Raw genomic sequence first — 17,224 nt, forward strand, 5'->3', positions numbered from 1 at the left:
AGAGAGAGAGAGTCAAGTGGACGGATTTGCATGCCTTTGAACACTTCCTCATCCTTTCCCCCCCCCACACACACTTTTGCTGCAAAGGGGAAAGCCACAATTCTACGGGGGTCCACCTTGCATTGGGGGTGCTCCTTTCCCTGCATTTGGCCCTGAGCCCTCCCCCCCAGCGTCCCTTTCCTGCAAAGGGTGAGGGTCAGCTTGCCCTGCGTGTGTGTGTGTGTGTGCAAAGGAAACCCTGAACACCTGAGATGAACTCTAGGGGGACCAGACCTGGGCTGGGGGTGGGAGGGGGGCCTCCACTCCCCCAATATGCCGGCTACCCTGGAGGAGGGGGCAAACTGAACTGAGGGGGGGGGGAAGAGAGGCGACTTTCCCTCCCCTCCCCCGCTCCGCAGACCACAGGCAGAGAGGCCGACTTTACCGTCCCTTCCACCGTTCCAGTGGAATGTCGTGGCCCAGACACGTGAATGCGGCGTCGTGGGGACGGTTACACCGGTTGGGGGTGGGGCTTCTCGGCCTCTGAGGTAAAGAAGGGGGGGCAGCGCCCCATTTCCTAGGCAACGGGGGAAGAGAGGAGGGGACCCCCCTCCCAGCTCCCCCTTCCCGCCCCTTCGGCCGCCGCTGACCTCTCCCTCCGGGTCCTCGGGTGGGCAGCCGCCGGCCCCACACCGCTGCCATGGGCCCGCCGCCGCCGCCGCCCCAGCTTCCCGCCCGCCCCTCCTTCAGCGCTGCTTCCGGTGCGGCAGGCCTCGCCCCCGGCCCGGCTTCCGCCGCGGCAAGCCCCGCCCCGGCGTGCGATTGGCCGCCGCCGCGCGCTAGCCAGGCCCTTGCCGGCACCATAGAGACGGAAAAGGGGACGGGAAGGAACGTCCCCAGCCCGCCTCCTCCTCCTCCTCCTCCTGCCTCGGCTGCCTTTTTATCGGCTTAGAGCCGGGGAAGAGCCTAGAGCTAGAAACGTGAAGAGGGGGCAAGTCAATCGCTTACTTCCGGGCTTGTCTAAGGCGCAAAGGTTCCTAGATGCACGAAAAGTGTAGAGCGGCTTTTCTTTTTCTTTTTTTTCCTTTTCCCCAAAGCTCTTCCCTTCTTCCTCTAGGCTTCCTCCAGCAGAGAGGCGGAAGTGGTGCCAAAAGAGCCGGAAGTTCGGGGAAAGCAGCATGTTTGCCTGCTAGGAGGAAGCGGGGAAGGTGCTGGGGGGTGGTCTTCGCGTGCTGATCTCCCCGCAGAAGATTTTGAGTGCGGGGGTGGGGTGGGGGCGATCCTAAGGACCGGCGGCACGTAAGTCTCACTGATGACCTTTTTTTTTTAAAATGCTTGCAATTAATGCTTGCAATTTATCTTTGCAGATCCAGCCTTGAAATTCCAGGATTGCCAAATCGAGCCTTAGTATATAATCCAGGGGTTGCAAATCGAGCGTGGCAATTTGCAAATCGAGCGCTTGCCATTCAGGGTTGCAAATGGAGTTTGGCAGCTTAGGGTTTTTTGTCTAAAGGAGAAACTGCCATGAGCAATTAATTAATTCCTTCCTTCCTTCCTTCCCTCTTCTCCCCTCCCTTCTAAGTTCCCTCTTCTATTTCGCCTTTTTTCCTTCCTTCCTCTTTCTTTCCTTCTTTCTTTCTTTCCTTCCTTCCTTCCTTCCTTCTTTCTTTTTCTTTCTTTCTTTCGTTCTTTCTTTCTTTCTTTCTTTCTTTCCTTCCTTCCCTCTTCTCCCCTCCCTTCTAAGTTCCCTCTTCTATTTCGCCTTTTTTCCTTCCTTCCTTCCTTCCTTCCTTCCTTCCTTCCTTCCTTCCTTCCTCTTTCTTTCCTTCTTTCTTTCCTTCCTTCCTTCCTTCCTTCTTTCTTTCTTTCTTTCCTTCCTTCCTTCCCTCTTCTCCCCTCCCTTCTAAGTTCCCTCTTCTATTTCGCCTTCCTTCCTTCCTTCCTCTTTCTTTCTTTCTTTCTTTCTTTCTTTCTTTCCTTCCTTCCTTCCTTCCTTCCTTCCTTCCTTCCTTCCTTCCCTCTTCTCCCCTCCCTTCTAAGTTCCCTCTTCTATTTCGCCTTCCTTCCTTCCTCTTTCTTTCTCTCTCTCTCTCTCTCTCTCTCTCTCTCTCTCTCTTTCTTTCTTTCTTTCTTTCTTTCTTATGATCAGATTTCTATCCCGCCCATCTTACCTAAGTGATTCCGGATGGGTTTAACGTAATATTTGCAAGCGCAGGTAGTCCTCGACTTACGATGGCCACAAATTTATGTTGCTTTTTTTTAAACAGAATGATGAACGAGGCGGATATGGTGCTGGTAGAGGACACGCAAGAGTCCAGCCATGAAAAGAAGAACAAGAAGTTACGGAAGCGCCGCCGAGAAGACCTCAAACAGCCAATTGTGTCTTCTGATCCGTTATCCCACTCTTCCCAGGATACAGGAGACTCTCAGCCCAGCAGAAAAAAGCGTAAGAAGAAAAAATCCAGTATGGAAGCCTCTGATTCCCAGGCAGATAATTCCTGGGTCATCCCTGAGACTCAGCTGAGCGAAGAGCCTGAAATCGATCATTTTGTGCCCAAGAAGAAGAAAAAGAAGAAGAAGCACAGACTTAAACATGGTAGCGATGATGAGTTTTGGAGCTCACCAGCTCCAAGAATGTCTAGTAAACTATCCCAAAAAGAGGACTTGGAAAATGGGAGTGGTGTGAAGGATGAGGAGTTTTGGACCCCATCGATGCCCAAAAAATCCAGAAAACCCTCCAAAAAAGAGGACTTGGAAAATGGGAGTGGTGTGAAGGATGAGGAGTTTTGGAGCCCATTGGCTCAAAAAAAATCCAGAAAAACATCCCAAAAAGAGAACTTGGACAATGGAGGTGGTGTGGAGGATGAGGAGTTTGGGAACCTATCAACTCCAAAAAAATCCAGAAAACTGTCCCAAAAAGAGGACTTGGACAGTGGTGGTGCTGTGGAGGGTGATGAGTTTGGGAACCTATCAACGCCCAAAAAATCCAGAAAAACGTCCCAAAAAGAGAACTTGGACAATGGAGGTGGTGTGGAGGATGACGAGTTTGGGAACCTATCAACTCCAAAAAAATCAAGAAAACTGTCCCCAAAAGAGGACTTGGACAGTGGTGGTGCTGTGGAGGGTGATGAGTTTGGGAACCTATCAACGCCCAAAAAATCCAGAAAAACGTCCCAAAAAGAGAACTTGGACAATGGAGGTGGTGTGAAGGATGATGAGTTTGGGAACCTATCAACTCCAAAAAAATCAAGAAAACTGTCCCAAAAAGAGGACTTGGACAATGGTCGTGGTGTAAAGGATGATGAGTTTGGGAACCTATCAACCCACAAAAAATCCAGAAAAACGTCCCAAAAAGAGAACTTGGACAATGGAGGTGGTGTGAAGGATGATGAGTTTGGGAACCTATCAACCCACAAAAAATCCAGAAAAACGTCCCAAAAAGAGAACTTGGACAATGGAGGTGGTGTGAAGGATGATGAGTTTGGGAACCTATCAACCTCCAAAAAATCCAGAAAAACGTCCCAAAAAGAGAACTTGGACAATGGAGGTGGTGTGGAGGATGATGAGTTTGGGAACCTATCAACTCCAAAAAAATCCAGAAAACTGTCTCAGAGTGAGGATTTGGAAAATGGGGGTGTTGTTGATGGGAATATGTCATCTCTTAAGAAGAAGAAGAAGAAGAAGAAGAAGAGGAAACGAAGGGAGGATGTTGATCTATCTGATGCACTTGCGAAAGAGAAGGCTGAGGCCACAAGTTCCCAAAGAGAAGATCAGGTGGACCTGAACGAAACCATAGACACGGAGATGGACCTCTTTGCCTCCTCGCCTTTATCCTTCTCAGAGAGAACACAACTGGATTTTCTCCAGGGGAACGGTCAAGAGGGGAGCCGTTCTCCCACTGCTGCGGATTCTGATGCTACTCAGATGGACTTGGAGATGGAAGGGACGTCAGCTGGAGACCATGAAGAGAAGCAACCTCAATCACCGTCAGAATTGTCCACCTCAGAAGCTAACACCAAGTAAGTTCTTCTGGTACCTCTTGGTTGTCCTCATCTAGGTTAGAAGAGGGGGTAGAACTTTGGGGTTTGAAAGGCATCTTTTGGGAGTTTCTGGTGCGGTGGTGGACCTAAACGTCATCCGCCCCCGGCATGTTCAAGACAGCAGTGTGGAGGTTTCGCTCTTTCGCTAACCTCTACTTCAGGGGTCTTCCAACTTGGCCCTTTTATGACTCGTGGACTTCAACTCCCAGAATTCCTCAGCCAGGCACGCGTGGTTAATAATATGTCCTGGGATGGGGCAGCTGTGCTCCGTTTCAGTTAATATTCATGCCCAATTTTGATCTCCCGACAGGTTGGATCAATCCCAAACGGGGAGGAAATCGCGATCTTCATGCAAACGGGCCCCCTCCGAAACGCGTTCCACAGATGAAGAGAGAGACTTCAGCGTCCTGAATAAGGAACAACTGGAGGATGCCCGGAAAGAACTGGAGGAATTTATCCCTCGTGCCAAGACACTGTCGGATCAGGCGATTAGGAAACTGGCTATACGGGATCTACTCAGGTTTCGGGAATTTAAGAAAAAAGGTGCCCGTTTGCAGTTGTGAAAGCAACCAGTTTAAACATTGGGAGTGTAAACAATCTCCAGGCGAGACAATGCCTTAATTGCGTACTAAAATAATAGAAGGCTATTGCTTGGGTCTTGTAATACAGGTAGTCCTCAGTTTACGGCCACAGTTGAAGCCCACTTTTACCTTGCTAAGCGAGACATTTGTTACGGGAACTTCAGCCCGTTTTAAGACCTTTCTTGACACGGTGGGTAAAGGAATCGCTGCAGTCGTTTAGTTAGCGACACGATCGTTCAGAGAATCGGCCTTCCCCGTTGAGTTGGCTCGTCAGAAGGTTGCCAAACGGGATCACGTGACCGTCGTAACTATGAGTCGGTTGCCGAGCGTCTGAATTTTGACCGTTGAGAGGGCTGCAACGGTCTTCAAGTGTGAAAAATAGTCGTAAGTCCCCCCCCTTTTTTTTTTAAACAGTGCCGTCGTAACTTTGAGCGGTCACTAAACGGGCTGTTGTGACTTGAGGGCTGCCGGTATAATAAAACCATTTTTGTTTTGTTTTAAAAGAAAAGAGGGCTAGCCGATTAGCAAGCTAGCCTGACGTTTTCTTCGGGGAGATTATTTGATTTTCCAGTTTACGTCTCACAGGAGTGGCGGTGAAGTTTGGCGTCTTCTCCCAAGCGGAGAACGAATTATTGCAAGAAAACATGGAGGCCTTTTTGGAAGAAACCGGGATCGACATGGCGGAGAAACTCCTGTTTTCGCACCGCTTCCCCGAGGAGGAAGCGGAAATCAAGAGGCTGAAATGGAAGCATTCCTTTTGCGAAAAAATCTGTGAGTTTTTGCCAGCTTCCTTCCCCCCTAAGCCGGAGGAGCTCTTCGTATTACAGCCAGTCCTCCATTTATGACCAATTTCTCTTGCTAAGCCAGACGGCGGTTAAGTTGAGTTTGGGCCCCATTTTACAACCTCGTCCAGGGGGTCCCTGCAGTTGTTAAGTTAGTCAAACGGCTTCTAGCTTTCCCCGTTGCCAGAAGGTCACAAGAGTGGATTGCATGACACACACACACACACACACACACACACACCGCCCCGGGCTGCTGCAACCATCATAAATACAAGTCAGTTGCCAAGCGTCCTAAATTAAATTAGTTTTTATACGATTAAGAGTAGGGTGGGGTCGGGGTTATGGTTATTAGGATTTTTTAAAATAACATTCTGAATATTTAGCAAACAGCACGTTGTCTGGGTTCGCGTATTTTTTTAAAAAAAAACAACAATAGTAATTATCATAATATGTTAATTTTTCCAATATCGGGCAAATACAAGTCTTTTATCATAATTTGCTCCTATTATTCCTAACAAAGATAATTCTGGCTTAAAGTCTGTTTGTTTGTTTAGATGTTATTCTTGTTTGCCTGGTTTGTTTGCACGAGTCCTAAACGTGTTCTAATGCTTCCGTCATTTTGCCCACAGCTCGGGGTATTGCTCGGCCCTGGAGACTGGTGTATTATCGTGCCAGGAAAATGTTTGATCCTCAGAATTATAATGGACGGTAAGAAAAGAGATAGATAGATAGATAGATAGATAGATAGATAGATAGATAGATAGATAGATAGATAGATATACACACACCCCTTCTAGCACTGAGGATGTTTCCTAGCTGGGTCTCCAAGAAAACCACCCAGGACCCCTCATTTCAGCCCTGACCTACAAATATTCTCCTTTATTGATAAGATTTCCCCTTTTTCAATTCAAGCTCATCGGACGGCAAAGCAACTTCTTTAACTCTCCTGACGTCTTTTTAGGTATACAAAGAAAGAGAAGAAGCAGCTTTTTAAGTATCACGCCTTGTATGGGAATAAATGGAAAAAAATCTCGGAGTTTATGAACCGGAGCAGCCACTCAATCGCCTTGAAATATAACCAGATGGTAGAGGGTAGGTTGATATCTGTGCACCCCCCCCCCACACCCCATTCCCTCCAACCCCTTTTCTAAATTCCAGATTCTCTGCACGGGAAGTCCTTGACTTACAGCCATTCGTTTAGTGACCGTTCAAAGTTACAACGGCGCTGGAAAATGATTTGTGTGATTTTCACACTGATGACCGTTGCAGCGTACCCCTGGTCTGGTGATCGAAATTCGGACCCTCAGCAACTGGCTCGCACTTAATGACAGTTTCAGGGTCCCGGGGTCACGCGATCCCCTTTGGCGACCTTCTGAACGAGCAAAGCCGAGCGGGGGAAGCCGGATCTGCCCTAACCACCGGGTCCCCAATTTAACAACTGGTCGTAAAATTGGGGCCAAGGTCTCACTTAGCCACATCCACTTTGGGACTCCACTGTGGTCGTGAGTCGGGAACAAGCCTGTCCTCGTTCTTTGCACCAGTTGGGATCTAATGTATCTTGATAGTCGTTTTCTGTCATCTCAGTCTTGCTTTGTGTTTGTGTCTCCAAATAACGTGCGCAGTCTTCGAGACTGGCCCTTGGACTGAAGAAGAGACCAAGAGACTCCTGCAAGCGCTCAGGGATATCCTGAGAACGAAAGTGAAAGGGCTGGACTCGGCCTTGGAGAAGAGGGACAACGAGGGAGCGCTCACCCTTCTGCGGGAAAATCTCTACAAGAACATCAGCTGGGTGAAAGTGGCGGCTAAGGTGGAGACCCGCAATTGGAGGCAGTGCAAAGAGAAATGGTGAGGTTTCGCTGTGGGAGCCATGCCTCGAACGGGGACAGCCAAGGAACACTGACCGCCTTTCCCCCCCCCTTTTCATGTGTGTTGAGGGCAAGCAGAGATCGCCTTTTGTCAAGATGGACGGCCGTGTCAGTCCACACTAACCCAAAATCAGGAGGGGGTCTGCCAACACCTTTATAGCAAGCCCTCGGAACCTCTTGTCGCCCTCCCCTGGCAGTGCCCCTTCTGGGATGTTGCACAGAGCAACCGGGCCATTGAAGAAAGGCAGGCGGAACCCGGAGTGGGAGTCAAGCGAGCAATCAGCATGGAATCGTTACGTTTCCACAAGCCAAGTCAAACCCCTCTTGAATTCTGTTCCTTCTTATCCAGGGCTGATTGAGCGTTGATCAACGAATTGGCTAGGTTCACGTGTCTAGGCCTGAGTAAACGCATCTTTTAACTGGAACGTAACGGCTGGTCCGATCCGTCAGGCTTACTATTTGCTTACAACTCCGTTTTCTTCCTTTTTGAAGGACGTCCATCCTGACGAAGAAGATGGCGGGCGAGTCCTACTTCCGCGGGATGAACAACTTGCAGTTTAAGATCGATCTGATCAAAAGGTGCTAAAAGAGTTCTTAATATTTTTATTTAAAGCAAACGTGTGTGTGTGTGTGTGTGTGTGTGTGTGTTTGTTTTTTAAAAGGGTGTGGGGGGGTAACGCCTATAAATCGACAGATGGCTTTTGGAGATATACAATTAACGCTTGAGATAACATTAATAAAATACAAAAACCAGGAATCAACGTCGTGAGCGGGACGGATAACCATCCCGTCTTGATGTAACTGTTTTTTTTTTTAAGCTGAAGGTTTTTGTCTTGCGGAATTTCAGGTTGTACGAACTGAACGTTGCTGACATCACTGAAGTCGACTGGGAACACATCGCTGGCGTTGTTGGGTAAATAGCTAGAATAAGCCTCAAGGGATCAATAAGCTCAGCCCTAGTTTTATTATTGCTGTCACAAGCCAACGTCGCAAATAAGAAGCGTTCAAAAATTAAAATAGTATCTGACGATTTCGGGGGGCGGGGGGGGGATTGTCGGTAGCCTGCCAAAGTTTTTTTTTTCTTCTTTTTGTCCATCTGCTGGCCTCTTTGTGTCTTTTTCCCCCCTTTTCTTTTAAACGTTCTCGCTTCTTTCAGAAACGCTCCTCCAGATTACGTCCAAACCAGATATTACCGACTCAAGTCGATGTACGTCCCTTTCTGGTACGAAAAGAGTTTCCCGGGTGAGTGTTGTTGTTTTTTTTGGGGGGGGGAATCCCGTCGGCCTTGCAAAAAAAAAAAAGCAGAAGGAAATTCTTATCGCTGAACAGAAATGCCCCCTTTCTCTCGTCTGCCGGCTACGAGATGGTTTGCACGCCTACTTGCGCGAGCGTGCGAAGCCCGACGGCTAAAATGTAGCCGAGAGGCTGGAGGTGACCCGTTTTCAAATCCTAGTTTCGTTCCCGTGTTTGGAATTTTAGGGAAACGATTTAGAAATGATTGGTGTTACGGGGTGTGTGTGTGTGTGTGTGTGTGTGGTGTGTGTGAATCAGATAGTTTTGGGGAATTGTATCAGAAGGACCCGGGGACACTGCAACCGTCGTAAACACGAGCCAGTTGTCAACTTCCAAGTTTTGCTCAAGGTGGCCACGGGGATGCTGCACCGGCCGTTAGGTGTGAAAAACGGTCGTGAGTCACATTGTCACTAAATGATTTGTCGTAAGCTGAGGGCTGCCTGTACTTTATTGTCAGGCCATATTAACAAAAATCTGTTCTAAAGCGCAGGTTTCCCACCGTTGTCTTTACAGACTGAGAATTTAAAGAGGTTTTTTGTTTTCCTGTTCCTCTTTCTCTGTTACGCAGCCGTAACCCTTTTCTCGGCCAGCATCTCTCCGCGCTCCCTTCCGAGATTGGTTCTCACATGCCCTTACAATCAGGTCCCGTGTGGTTCCCCTTTTGCAGGACCCTCATCCCGCCTCGGTGGCCGTTCCAGGCCTTTTGACCCAAATGTCTTGGTTCTTCCCTTAGAAATTATTGACTACCTGTTTGAAGAGACTCTGCCCAGCTTGAAGAAAAAGATGAAGAGGCAGCTGCAGAGACGGAGGTACCCACTGGAGGAGAAGAGCTGCAAAATGTCTTTCCGCTTCAAGGACATTTTCCAGGACCTGCTAGAGGATGAACAGTTAATTTCGGAGGACGACAGCGACCCCGAAGAGACTGGAGAAAAAAGCCAGGCCGATGGCTGAGGTTCCACCTCTTCCTTAACAAATGCCACGGATGGGAAGCAGAGAAGGCAGCGCTCTGGATCTTATGGGATGGGGAAAGACCACGGGGCATTCTCCTTTGGCTTCCTGCCTTTTTTTTTTTTTAAGAGAGGAAAATAATATATAAACATATTTGACTTTCGACGGGTGCTGCTTCTGAGGTTTAGGAGAAGGTTGGGGGTCCACAGAAGGGGGGGGGAAACCCCTGTTTTGGCTCATGGCAGATTCTCCATTGCTGGCAAATGGATTTGCAAAGGTTTGGGCTACACGTGGCACATCCCCAAATTGGGGGGGAGGGGGGATTAGGAAGCCCCCTCCCCCCCCCAAAAGGACCCTAGAGCAGATAGGGTGGTGTTGACGTCTTCAAACAGATAATCATTGCAAAAGTCTCTGGAAGCTCAACGTGGTGCAAGCAGAGATGCCAGTTGCCATTCTTCCAGGTTGTGTTAGCATTGTGTTGAAGTCACAAGTTCTATCTTTTTGCTCTCTGTGTGTGTGTGTGTGTGTGTGTGTGTGAGTCCTTACTCTTCTTAGAGGAACGTTGGATTATCTTCCCTCCATCAGCCCTATTTTCCCCAAGTGCCAAACTTCCCCGTCTTCCTGAAAAAAATCTCTTTTCTCAGGGCCAAATCTGGTGGCATTTCAAGCTTGTCTTTTATTATGAGATTCGAGCCATTAAATAAACGTGTTGTTGGTTTTTTTAACGTAATGTTGGCTTTTGCCGGGCAACCAAGCAAGCGATTTCGGGGTTGGTTCCAAGGGCAGGAATCCTTGGCACAGACAAAAACAAGAAGAACATGTTTTCAAGTTAGGTGAGACTTTTTTCCCCACCAGCAGACAACAAGCCAAGAACTCGCCCCTCTTTAAGTGAGAAAATGTTCAGGAGCAAAGAACACAACACATCCCATCCCAGAAGAGATTGGACAGCCGTTTGCCGTGAAAGGGATAGGATCTCCCCTTTGAGGGGAAGGGTTGGACTAGAAACCTCCAAGGTCCCATTGTGTCATGCTGAATTGGGGATATCCTGTCTTGCCTTACTTAAATTCTATTTCCAGAACTGTTGCAGTCCTTGCTAGGAATATCTCAGCGCAGCTTAATTCAGACGTTGCAAAGACCTGTCCTTGGTCCAGCTCACGCTGAGAAAGTAGCACAGAATTGACGCTATGCAATTGCACAAGACAATGGGGGTTCTTCCAAGGTTGGGTCCTGTTTTTTGATTTTTGAATGTAAGGTAAAGGTAAAGGTTCCCCCGCACATGCGTGCTAGTCATTTCCGACTCTAGGGGCCGGTGCTCATCTCCGTTTCAAAGCCGAAGAGCCAGCGCTTGTCTGAGGACGTCTCCGTGGTCATGTGGCCGGCATGACTAGACGCCAAAGGTGCACGGAAAGCTGTGACCTTCCCAATGGAGTGGTCCCTATTTTTCCACTTGCGTTTTTACGTGCTTTCGAACTGCTAGGTTGGCAGAAGCTGGGACGAGTAACAGGCGCTCACTCTGTTATGCGGCACTCGGGATTCGACCCGCCAAACTGCCAACCTTCTGATCGACAAGCTCAGCGTCCTAACCCACTGAGCCACCGCGAATGTATGAAGGACTTTATTTTATTTTACCAAAAGAGTTTTTTTTCTTTTTTCTGGTGGGTTCAAACTATTTGTACCATGGGGTTTTCAATATTTTTTTTAAAAGAAAATAAAAGATTGTCTTGGACCAGAGTCTCCTCTTTGATCCTTTCTCGCTTTTTTGATGAATGTCTCTGAAGCCAACTGGTTGACTTTGGCCAATCACCAGGAGGCAGGGAATTCTAGTCCTGCCCTTAGGTATGAAAACTGGCTGGCTGATTCGCTCTCCGCCTAAGCCAACCTCACAGGGTTGTTTTTTTTTAGTTGGGGGAAAAAAAAAAGAGAATGAGAATGAGGAAAGGAGCATTAGATTTGTTCACTGCTTCACATTTCAAAATAACAAACCTGGGATTAAAAATGTCCCGGATAAATAAATAAGGCGACCCCCCATTACTCATCGGGGGGTGTCCTGTGTCTTGCCCTTTTTTTCTTTAAAAAAGTGCAAAACCCCAGACAAGTAGAGACACTCATTGTGCAAGGAAAGAAAGAAGATGCACACGAAAGAGATTAATTGCATGCTTTCCCCCCCCTCCAAGAAAAAAAAAAGAAGGGGGCCCAGACAGACAGGTTTTGCCTCTTGCTCCAAAGCAAACAAGTGCAAGCAAGCAAGATGGGCCCGGAGTTGACTCTTATTGACAAGCCTGCGATTGGCTGGCCAAGCTGGTGACCGAGATGCTTTTGTGCACATTCAGTTGGATGGAGGTTGCCCGCTGAACGGTGTTAGCATTCTGGTTGCCATAACAACCAGCCTCTCCATTCCCTGGCTGGGGGGAGCTTTGCAACTGGATCCCGAAGGATTTTGATGCAACCAGAGCCGTGGCCTGGCTGAATTTTGACTCTGCTGGGCCCCGACAACCTGTTTCTCCCCTCAAAGATTCCTGCCAGGCTCAGAAGTGTGGGGGGTCCCCCTTGTCTGTCCCCCCAGCCATTGGCAGGCCCCCTCCTCTCCCGAGTGGTAGATCCCTCGGGTTGGGACCCAGAAGCATCTTTCTGGCTGGCATAGGAAACACCTGGAGAGCAGCAGCGGATGGCTGCCGTGGCTGCCCCCACCGGGGCCAAGAATGCCCCTGCCAAGGTGGGCCTACCTCGCCGGCGCAGTGTCAGCCAGATCTGCCCACCGCCTCGGCGCCCCATGACCCTGGCGGAGCTGCACCCCGGCTGTGAGAATGAACGGCTTGGGGTGGCCAGAGAAAGCATGCTGCAGAACCACCTCATCGCCAAGGTGAGAAGGGAGGGAGGGAGGGAGGAAGGAAGGAGATGGGAATGTGAGGGAGGGAGGGAGGAAGGAAGGAGATGGGAATGTGGGGGAGGAGGGAAGGAAGGAAGGAAGGAAGGAAGGAAGGAAGGAAGGAAGGAAGGAAGGAAGGAAGGAAGGAGATGGGAATGTGAGGGAGGGAGGGAGGAAGGAAGGAGATGGGAATGTGAGGGAGGAAGGAAGGAAGGAAGGAAGGAAGGAAGGAAGGAAGGAAGGAAGGAAGGAAGGAAGGAAGGAGATGGGAATGTGAGGGAGGGAGGAAGGAAGGAAGGAAGGAGGGAGATGGGAATGTGAGGGGGGAAGGAAGGAAGGAAGGAAGGAAGGAAGGAAGGAAGGAAGGAAGGAAGGAAGACGGAGCATTAGAAAAAAGAAGGAAGGAGAGAGTCATGGGAAGATGCAAACGGGAAGGAAGGAAGGAAGTAAAGCATGTGAGGGAGGGACGAAGTAAAGGAGGGAAAGAAGGAAAAGAGGGAAGGTGAGGGAGGGAAGGAAGGAAGGTGAATTAGAAAGGAAAGGGAGAGGAGAGGAAGGGAAGGGGAAAGAAAGGAAAAGGATGGTGGATCTCTGGATGCTGCCACGTCCCGTGACGTCTGAGGCCATTTGGAACTGAAAGCCCATCGACTCGAAACTACACATTCTCCCAGGTTGTCCTCAATATGTGTTGTTTTTTTTAAGACACGTGCCCTATGCGCTGTAAAGCAGAGCTGGGGTGGGGTGGGAAACAGAGGCTTTCCAATCAGAGGGGTCTCTGCCCTCCCATGCCCTCTAGCCAGCACCGAGGATGATGGGAGGGGTAGTCCCAAGCCTCAACCGGAACAAATCAATCCATCAACACTTGCAACCTCCCCACAGCTAAGAAAAAGTTGCAAGGAACTGTGGCAGGGCTTTTGGGCACCAGATAAAATCCGAATTTTGGACGGTGGGAAAAGGAATGCGTTACCTTGTTTGAACACCAGAGGGCAGCACGGAAGGCTTACAATCTCTTGCCTACTGCTGGCAACCGCTGAATCCCAACTCTTTCCGGGGCTGTTAGAACTACAACTCCCAGAATTCCCAGTGGGATGCTCATGGGGACTTCTGGGAACTGTGCTCCCCACGCCTTTGGAAGGCCGAAGAGGGGGGGGGGGGGAAACGTATCTTGAAACAGAGAAGGGAAGGTGTGGGTTGTTGTTTTTTTCCGGTTGTGCCAACTTCTGTAGCAATTCTCTTTTACTGAATACTTCGTACTGAAGAATGTCAGTCAATAGCAGTCAAAAGCAGTACAGACTTCAGAAAGAGAAAAGAGTAATGAAAAAGGCTGACTAGGTTTTTAACAAAAAAGGAAAAAGAAGGAAAAAAAAGTATAAAGAAGTGACTTTCGATCTTTAGAGCAGTTACACACACAAAAATTTATCATCTCTCCCTCTTTAGGGATGGCACCGTAATTCTTCCCATATTTTACCTTGCTAACCATCAAAACTATTATATACGCATAATTGCGTGATGCACATACAGTGGCAGGAATCTGATTCTTAAAGCAGACTCTACAGGTAGTCCCAAATTTCTCTTGTTAAGTGGGTTTTGTCCCATTTTACGACCTTTTTTTTTTTGCCACCGCTTTTGAGCGAATCGCCGCAGTTGTTTAAGTCAGGATCCCGGTTTGTTAAATGAATCTGGGCTTTCCCTACCTTGTCAGAAGGTCGCAAAAACGGATGACGTGACACACACACACACACACACACACACACACACACCCGGGACGCTGCAACCGTCATAAATACGAGTCAGTTGCTGACCCAACGGGAATTTCTCCCTGGAAAAATGTCACGTCTAGGGTGGGGAGAAAAAAAAAATCTCATTTGAGAATCCTTAAATCCACAACAGTAGACTGGGTTGCGCACCTTTCTCTTCTGGCCACAAGAGGGCGCTCTCTCCCCACTTTTCTTTTTCAAACCGGTTTTTTTTACTGGGGAATCTTAATTTATTTATTTATTTATGTTTATTTTATTTATTTTTATTACATTTATATCCCGCCCTTCTCCGAAGACTCAGGGCGGTTTACAAGCTTATTTATTTTATTTATTTTATTTCATTTGTAGTTTCTTCAGACGGGAGGGGGAAACTTTTTTGGGGGGTGAGAACAGCCCCCCACCCTTTGGCTTTTGGCTCCCCTTCTAAAAAGAGAATTGACCCAAGAGAAAAGGCTATAGGAAGGAGACAATATTTTAATCAACCTTAACAGGGATGTTCGCCTTGTGTTCAATAATCTCATTTGCTCCTGAGAAATTATAATGTTAAGATATCATATTGCACCAACCAGAGTCTTTGGGGGGGGGACAATCTTCTAAATATTTCTCGGGGTGGGGGGACAAGGTAGCTAAAAGTGAAGACTTCCTAAAATCAAGCTATTATGTGGACACATCCCTATCCAGCTCGTTCAGGGATAATATATACTGTTCCATGGCTGTATTCAGTCTGAGGATTTGGACTGGAGGGTGGGGGGCAGAATAGTAGAAAAACAAGGTTGAAAAGGGTGGGGCTTGGGTGAAAAAAAAAGTTTTAAGAATTATTTTGGACTTCCTGATCTAGTGTATAGTTTTGGAATTGGTTATATTTGAATCTTTCTTTCTTTCTTTCTTTCTTTCTTTCTTTCTTTCTTTCTTTCTTTCTTTCTTTCTTTCTTTCTTTCTTTCTTTCTCTCTCTCTCTCTCCCTCTCTCTCTCTTTCATTCCCTTTTTGTCTCTAATCTTATCTCCCCTCTTCCTTCCTCTCTTCCTCCCTTCCTTTATTCCAACCCTCCTTCCTTCCTTCTTTTTGCCATCATTCCCCCAAGAGTCACTTTTTAATTTGCTCTTTTGCTTAACCCACAATATTTCGTTTCCATTCACCAAACAAAAAACATGGGGGGGGGGCGCCAAGCGGGATCGCTGATATCATGAATTATTCCCAGCATGAAGATTTGTGCCCGCACGGCACCCACGCAGAGATTTCAGAATTTGGAGAAGGGTAACATTTTGACAGATAGCAAGGTTTTTGAGGATGGGTTGGCTTCCAAATCCAAATTAAATCAATTCCTCTACACACACACACACACACACCCCGTTATTAGAGACAAGAAAGTTATATTGTGTCATACAGAAAATTCCATTTCAGATCAGCCGGTAAAAAAATTAATAGTTATTATGGACAGCCGCTATATCCACAAAATTGGGATAGATGACACGAGAGTCCGGTACAAAAATTGATTCCTGCTTTCCTATGATTTAAACAATTGTTGTGTTTGTGTTCCACAAAAAGGGTGATAAATCAGCAGCTTTGTGCGAAGGTTGTGAAATCTGCGGGTGGTGACACTCTTTATACTCAAAAAAATCTCCAGAAACTCTTAACTGGGTTTGTGCAACACCTTTAAAATCCTAAACTTGGGAGTCGTAAAACTTGACTGCTCTCTTCCCATAATATGCCACGCTAAAGCATAAGATTCTGGGGTTCCTATGTCACCCCCACATGCAAAAATGAACGCTGTACTCACAAGGTCTCCTTACGCTGTCTCAGTTCCAACTTAGCCCATCTTAGCTTCTTCAGCACATCTGGATTTGAAGAGCGCCTCACTCTACCAAAAGGGAAAATAAAATAAATAAATAAATAAATAAATATAGAACATAGAACACAGTCACAGAACATAGTATCATTGGGCTGCAAGGGGACCTTGGGGGTCATCTAGTCCAACCCCCTGCTCAAGCAGTAGACCTTACGCTATTCTGGACAAATGGCTGTCCAGTCTCTTCTTAAAAGTCTCCAGTGATGGAGCGCCCAAGACTTCTGGAGGCAAGCTGTTCCACTGGTTAATTGTCCTCACTGTTAGGAAGTTTCTCCTTAATTTCTGGATGTTTCTCTCCTTGATAAGATTCCGTATGTCGCTTCTTGTCCTGCCTTCAGGAGCTTTGGAGAATAGTTTGACACACACACCCCTCTTCTTTGTGGCAGCCCCTCAAATACTGGAAGACTGCTATCATGTCACCCCTACTCCTTCTTTTGACTAGACTAGACACATCCAATTCCACCAATCGTTCTAGCTGTTCCACTGGTTAATTGTTCTCCCTGTCAGGAGATTTCACCTTACTTCTAGGTTGCTTCTCTCTGATAACTTTCCATTCGTTACTTCTACTCCTTCCCTCAGGGGCCTGGCTGAGGAATTCTGGGAGTTGAAGTCCACAAGTCATCAAAGGGCCAAGTTTGAAGACCACCCCCCCCCCCCGGGCTAAATATAAGCAACTCGATTGTTCATGGTACAGTTAAGCCTCCAGTCTCCCAATAATCTGTTAATCTCCTATGCGCTTTCCAGAGTCTGAGTATCTTCTCTGCACCAGGGTGACCCAAACTGGATGCCGTACTCCAAGTGTGGCCTCATTAGTGCAGCGTAAAGCCGTAGTATCACTTCTCCTGACCTGGATGCTTTCCCTCTGTTGATGCAGCCCAGGACTGCACTGGCCCTTCCTTTTTTGGCAGCTGCAAAAAACTGTGGTCGTAAGTCGAGAACCAGCTGTGATTGTGAGAGGGATCTAGGAGTCCTAGTAGTGGACAACCACCACTTAACCGGGCTGGCTCCTATTTATGCGGTTGTCTACTAGGTCTCCTAGATCCCCCTCACAACCGCAGGTTGTCCTCCACGTACCTCCAGGATCGAGCCCCAAACGTCGGTCGTTAAGCGAAGATTCGCTAAGCGAGTTCCCCGGCAAGGATAAGTTTCTTCACCCGCTTGTTAAGTGGAGCTGGCTTCCCCCATTGACTTTGCTTGGGCTTGCGGGGCGCTCTTGTCTCCTCCCCGCCCCCCCTGCCCCCCCCAAAGGCTAAAACCTGGAGGGAA

General features: G+C 47.9%; 3 protein-coding genes across 6 annotated transcripts in view; 2 read left to right on the forward strand and 1 right to left on the reverse strand.

The window, feature by feature from the left end:
• SETX (senataxin) overlaps positions 1-706 on the reverse strand; it is a 34,959-nt gene extending 34,253 nt beyond the window's left edge. For both annotated transcript variants that reach the window (XM_083375008.1, XM_083375007.1), the window contains exon 1: positions 630-706. The gene's annotated coding sequence lies outside the window, so the exon portion shown is untranslated. The remainder of the gene's footprint in view (positions 1-629) is intronic.
• A 378-nt stretch (positions 707-1,084) lies between these two features.
• On the forward strand, positions 1,085-11,219 carry TTF1 (transcription termination factor 1). Of its 3 annotated transcripts, XM_083375070.1 has the most exons (11): positions 1,085-1,278; positions 2,247-3,998; positions 4,330-4,562; positions 5,186-5,371; positions 6,012-6,090; positions 6,344-6,474; positions 7,005-7,227; positions 7,740-7,826; positions 8,095-8,160; positions 8,404-8,489; positions 9,274-11,219. In XM_083375070.1, the coding sequence occupies exons 2-11, from the start codon at positions 2,248-2,250 to the stop codon at positions 9,489-9,491; spliced, it is 3,060 nt and encodes a 1,019-aa protein (XP_083231196.1). In that variant the 5' UTR covers positions 1,085-1,278; position 2,247; the 3' UTR covers positions 9,492-11,219. The 3 variants fall into 3 exon arrangements, with proteins under 3 accessions (XP_083231196.1, XP_083231197.1, XP_083231195.1); XM_083375071.1 differs by lacking the exon at positions 1,085-1,278 and having other exon boundaries at positions 1,757-3,998; positions 8,404-8,469; positions 9,274-9,412; XM_083375069.1 differs by lacking the exon at positions 1,085-1,278 and having other exon boundaries at positions 1,908-3,998.
• Positions 11,220-12,153: 934 nt separating this feature from the next.
• CFAP77 (cilia and flagella associated protein 77) overlaps positions 12,154-17,224 on the forward strand; it is a gene marked incomplete at its 5' end in the record, with an annotated part of 37,389 nt that continues 32,318 nt past the window's right edge. Inside the window, one exon of the mRNA XM_083375198.1 lies at positions 12,154-12,348. Coding sequence (XP_083231324.1) covers positions 12,154-12,348 — 195 coding nt within the window. The remainder of the gene's footprint in view (positions 12,349-17,224) is intronic.

Source organism: Vipera ursinii (genome assembly GCF_947247035.1).
Source record: "Vipera ursinii genome assembly, chromosome: 16".
NCBI lineage: Eukaryota > Metazoa > Chordata > Lepidosauria > Squamata > Viperidae > Vipera > Vipera ursinii.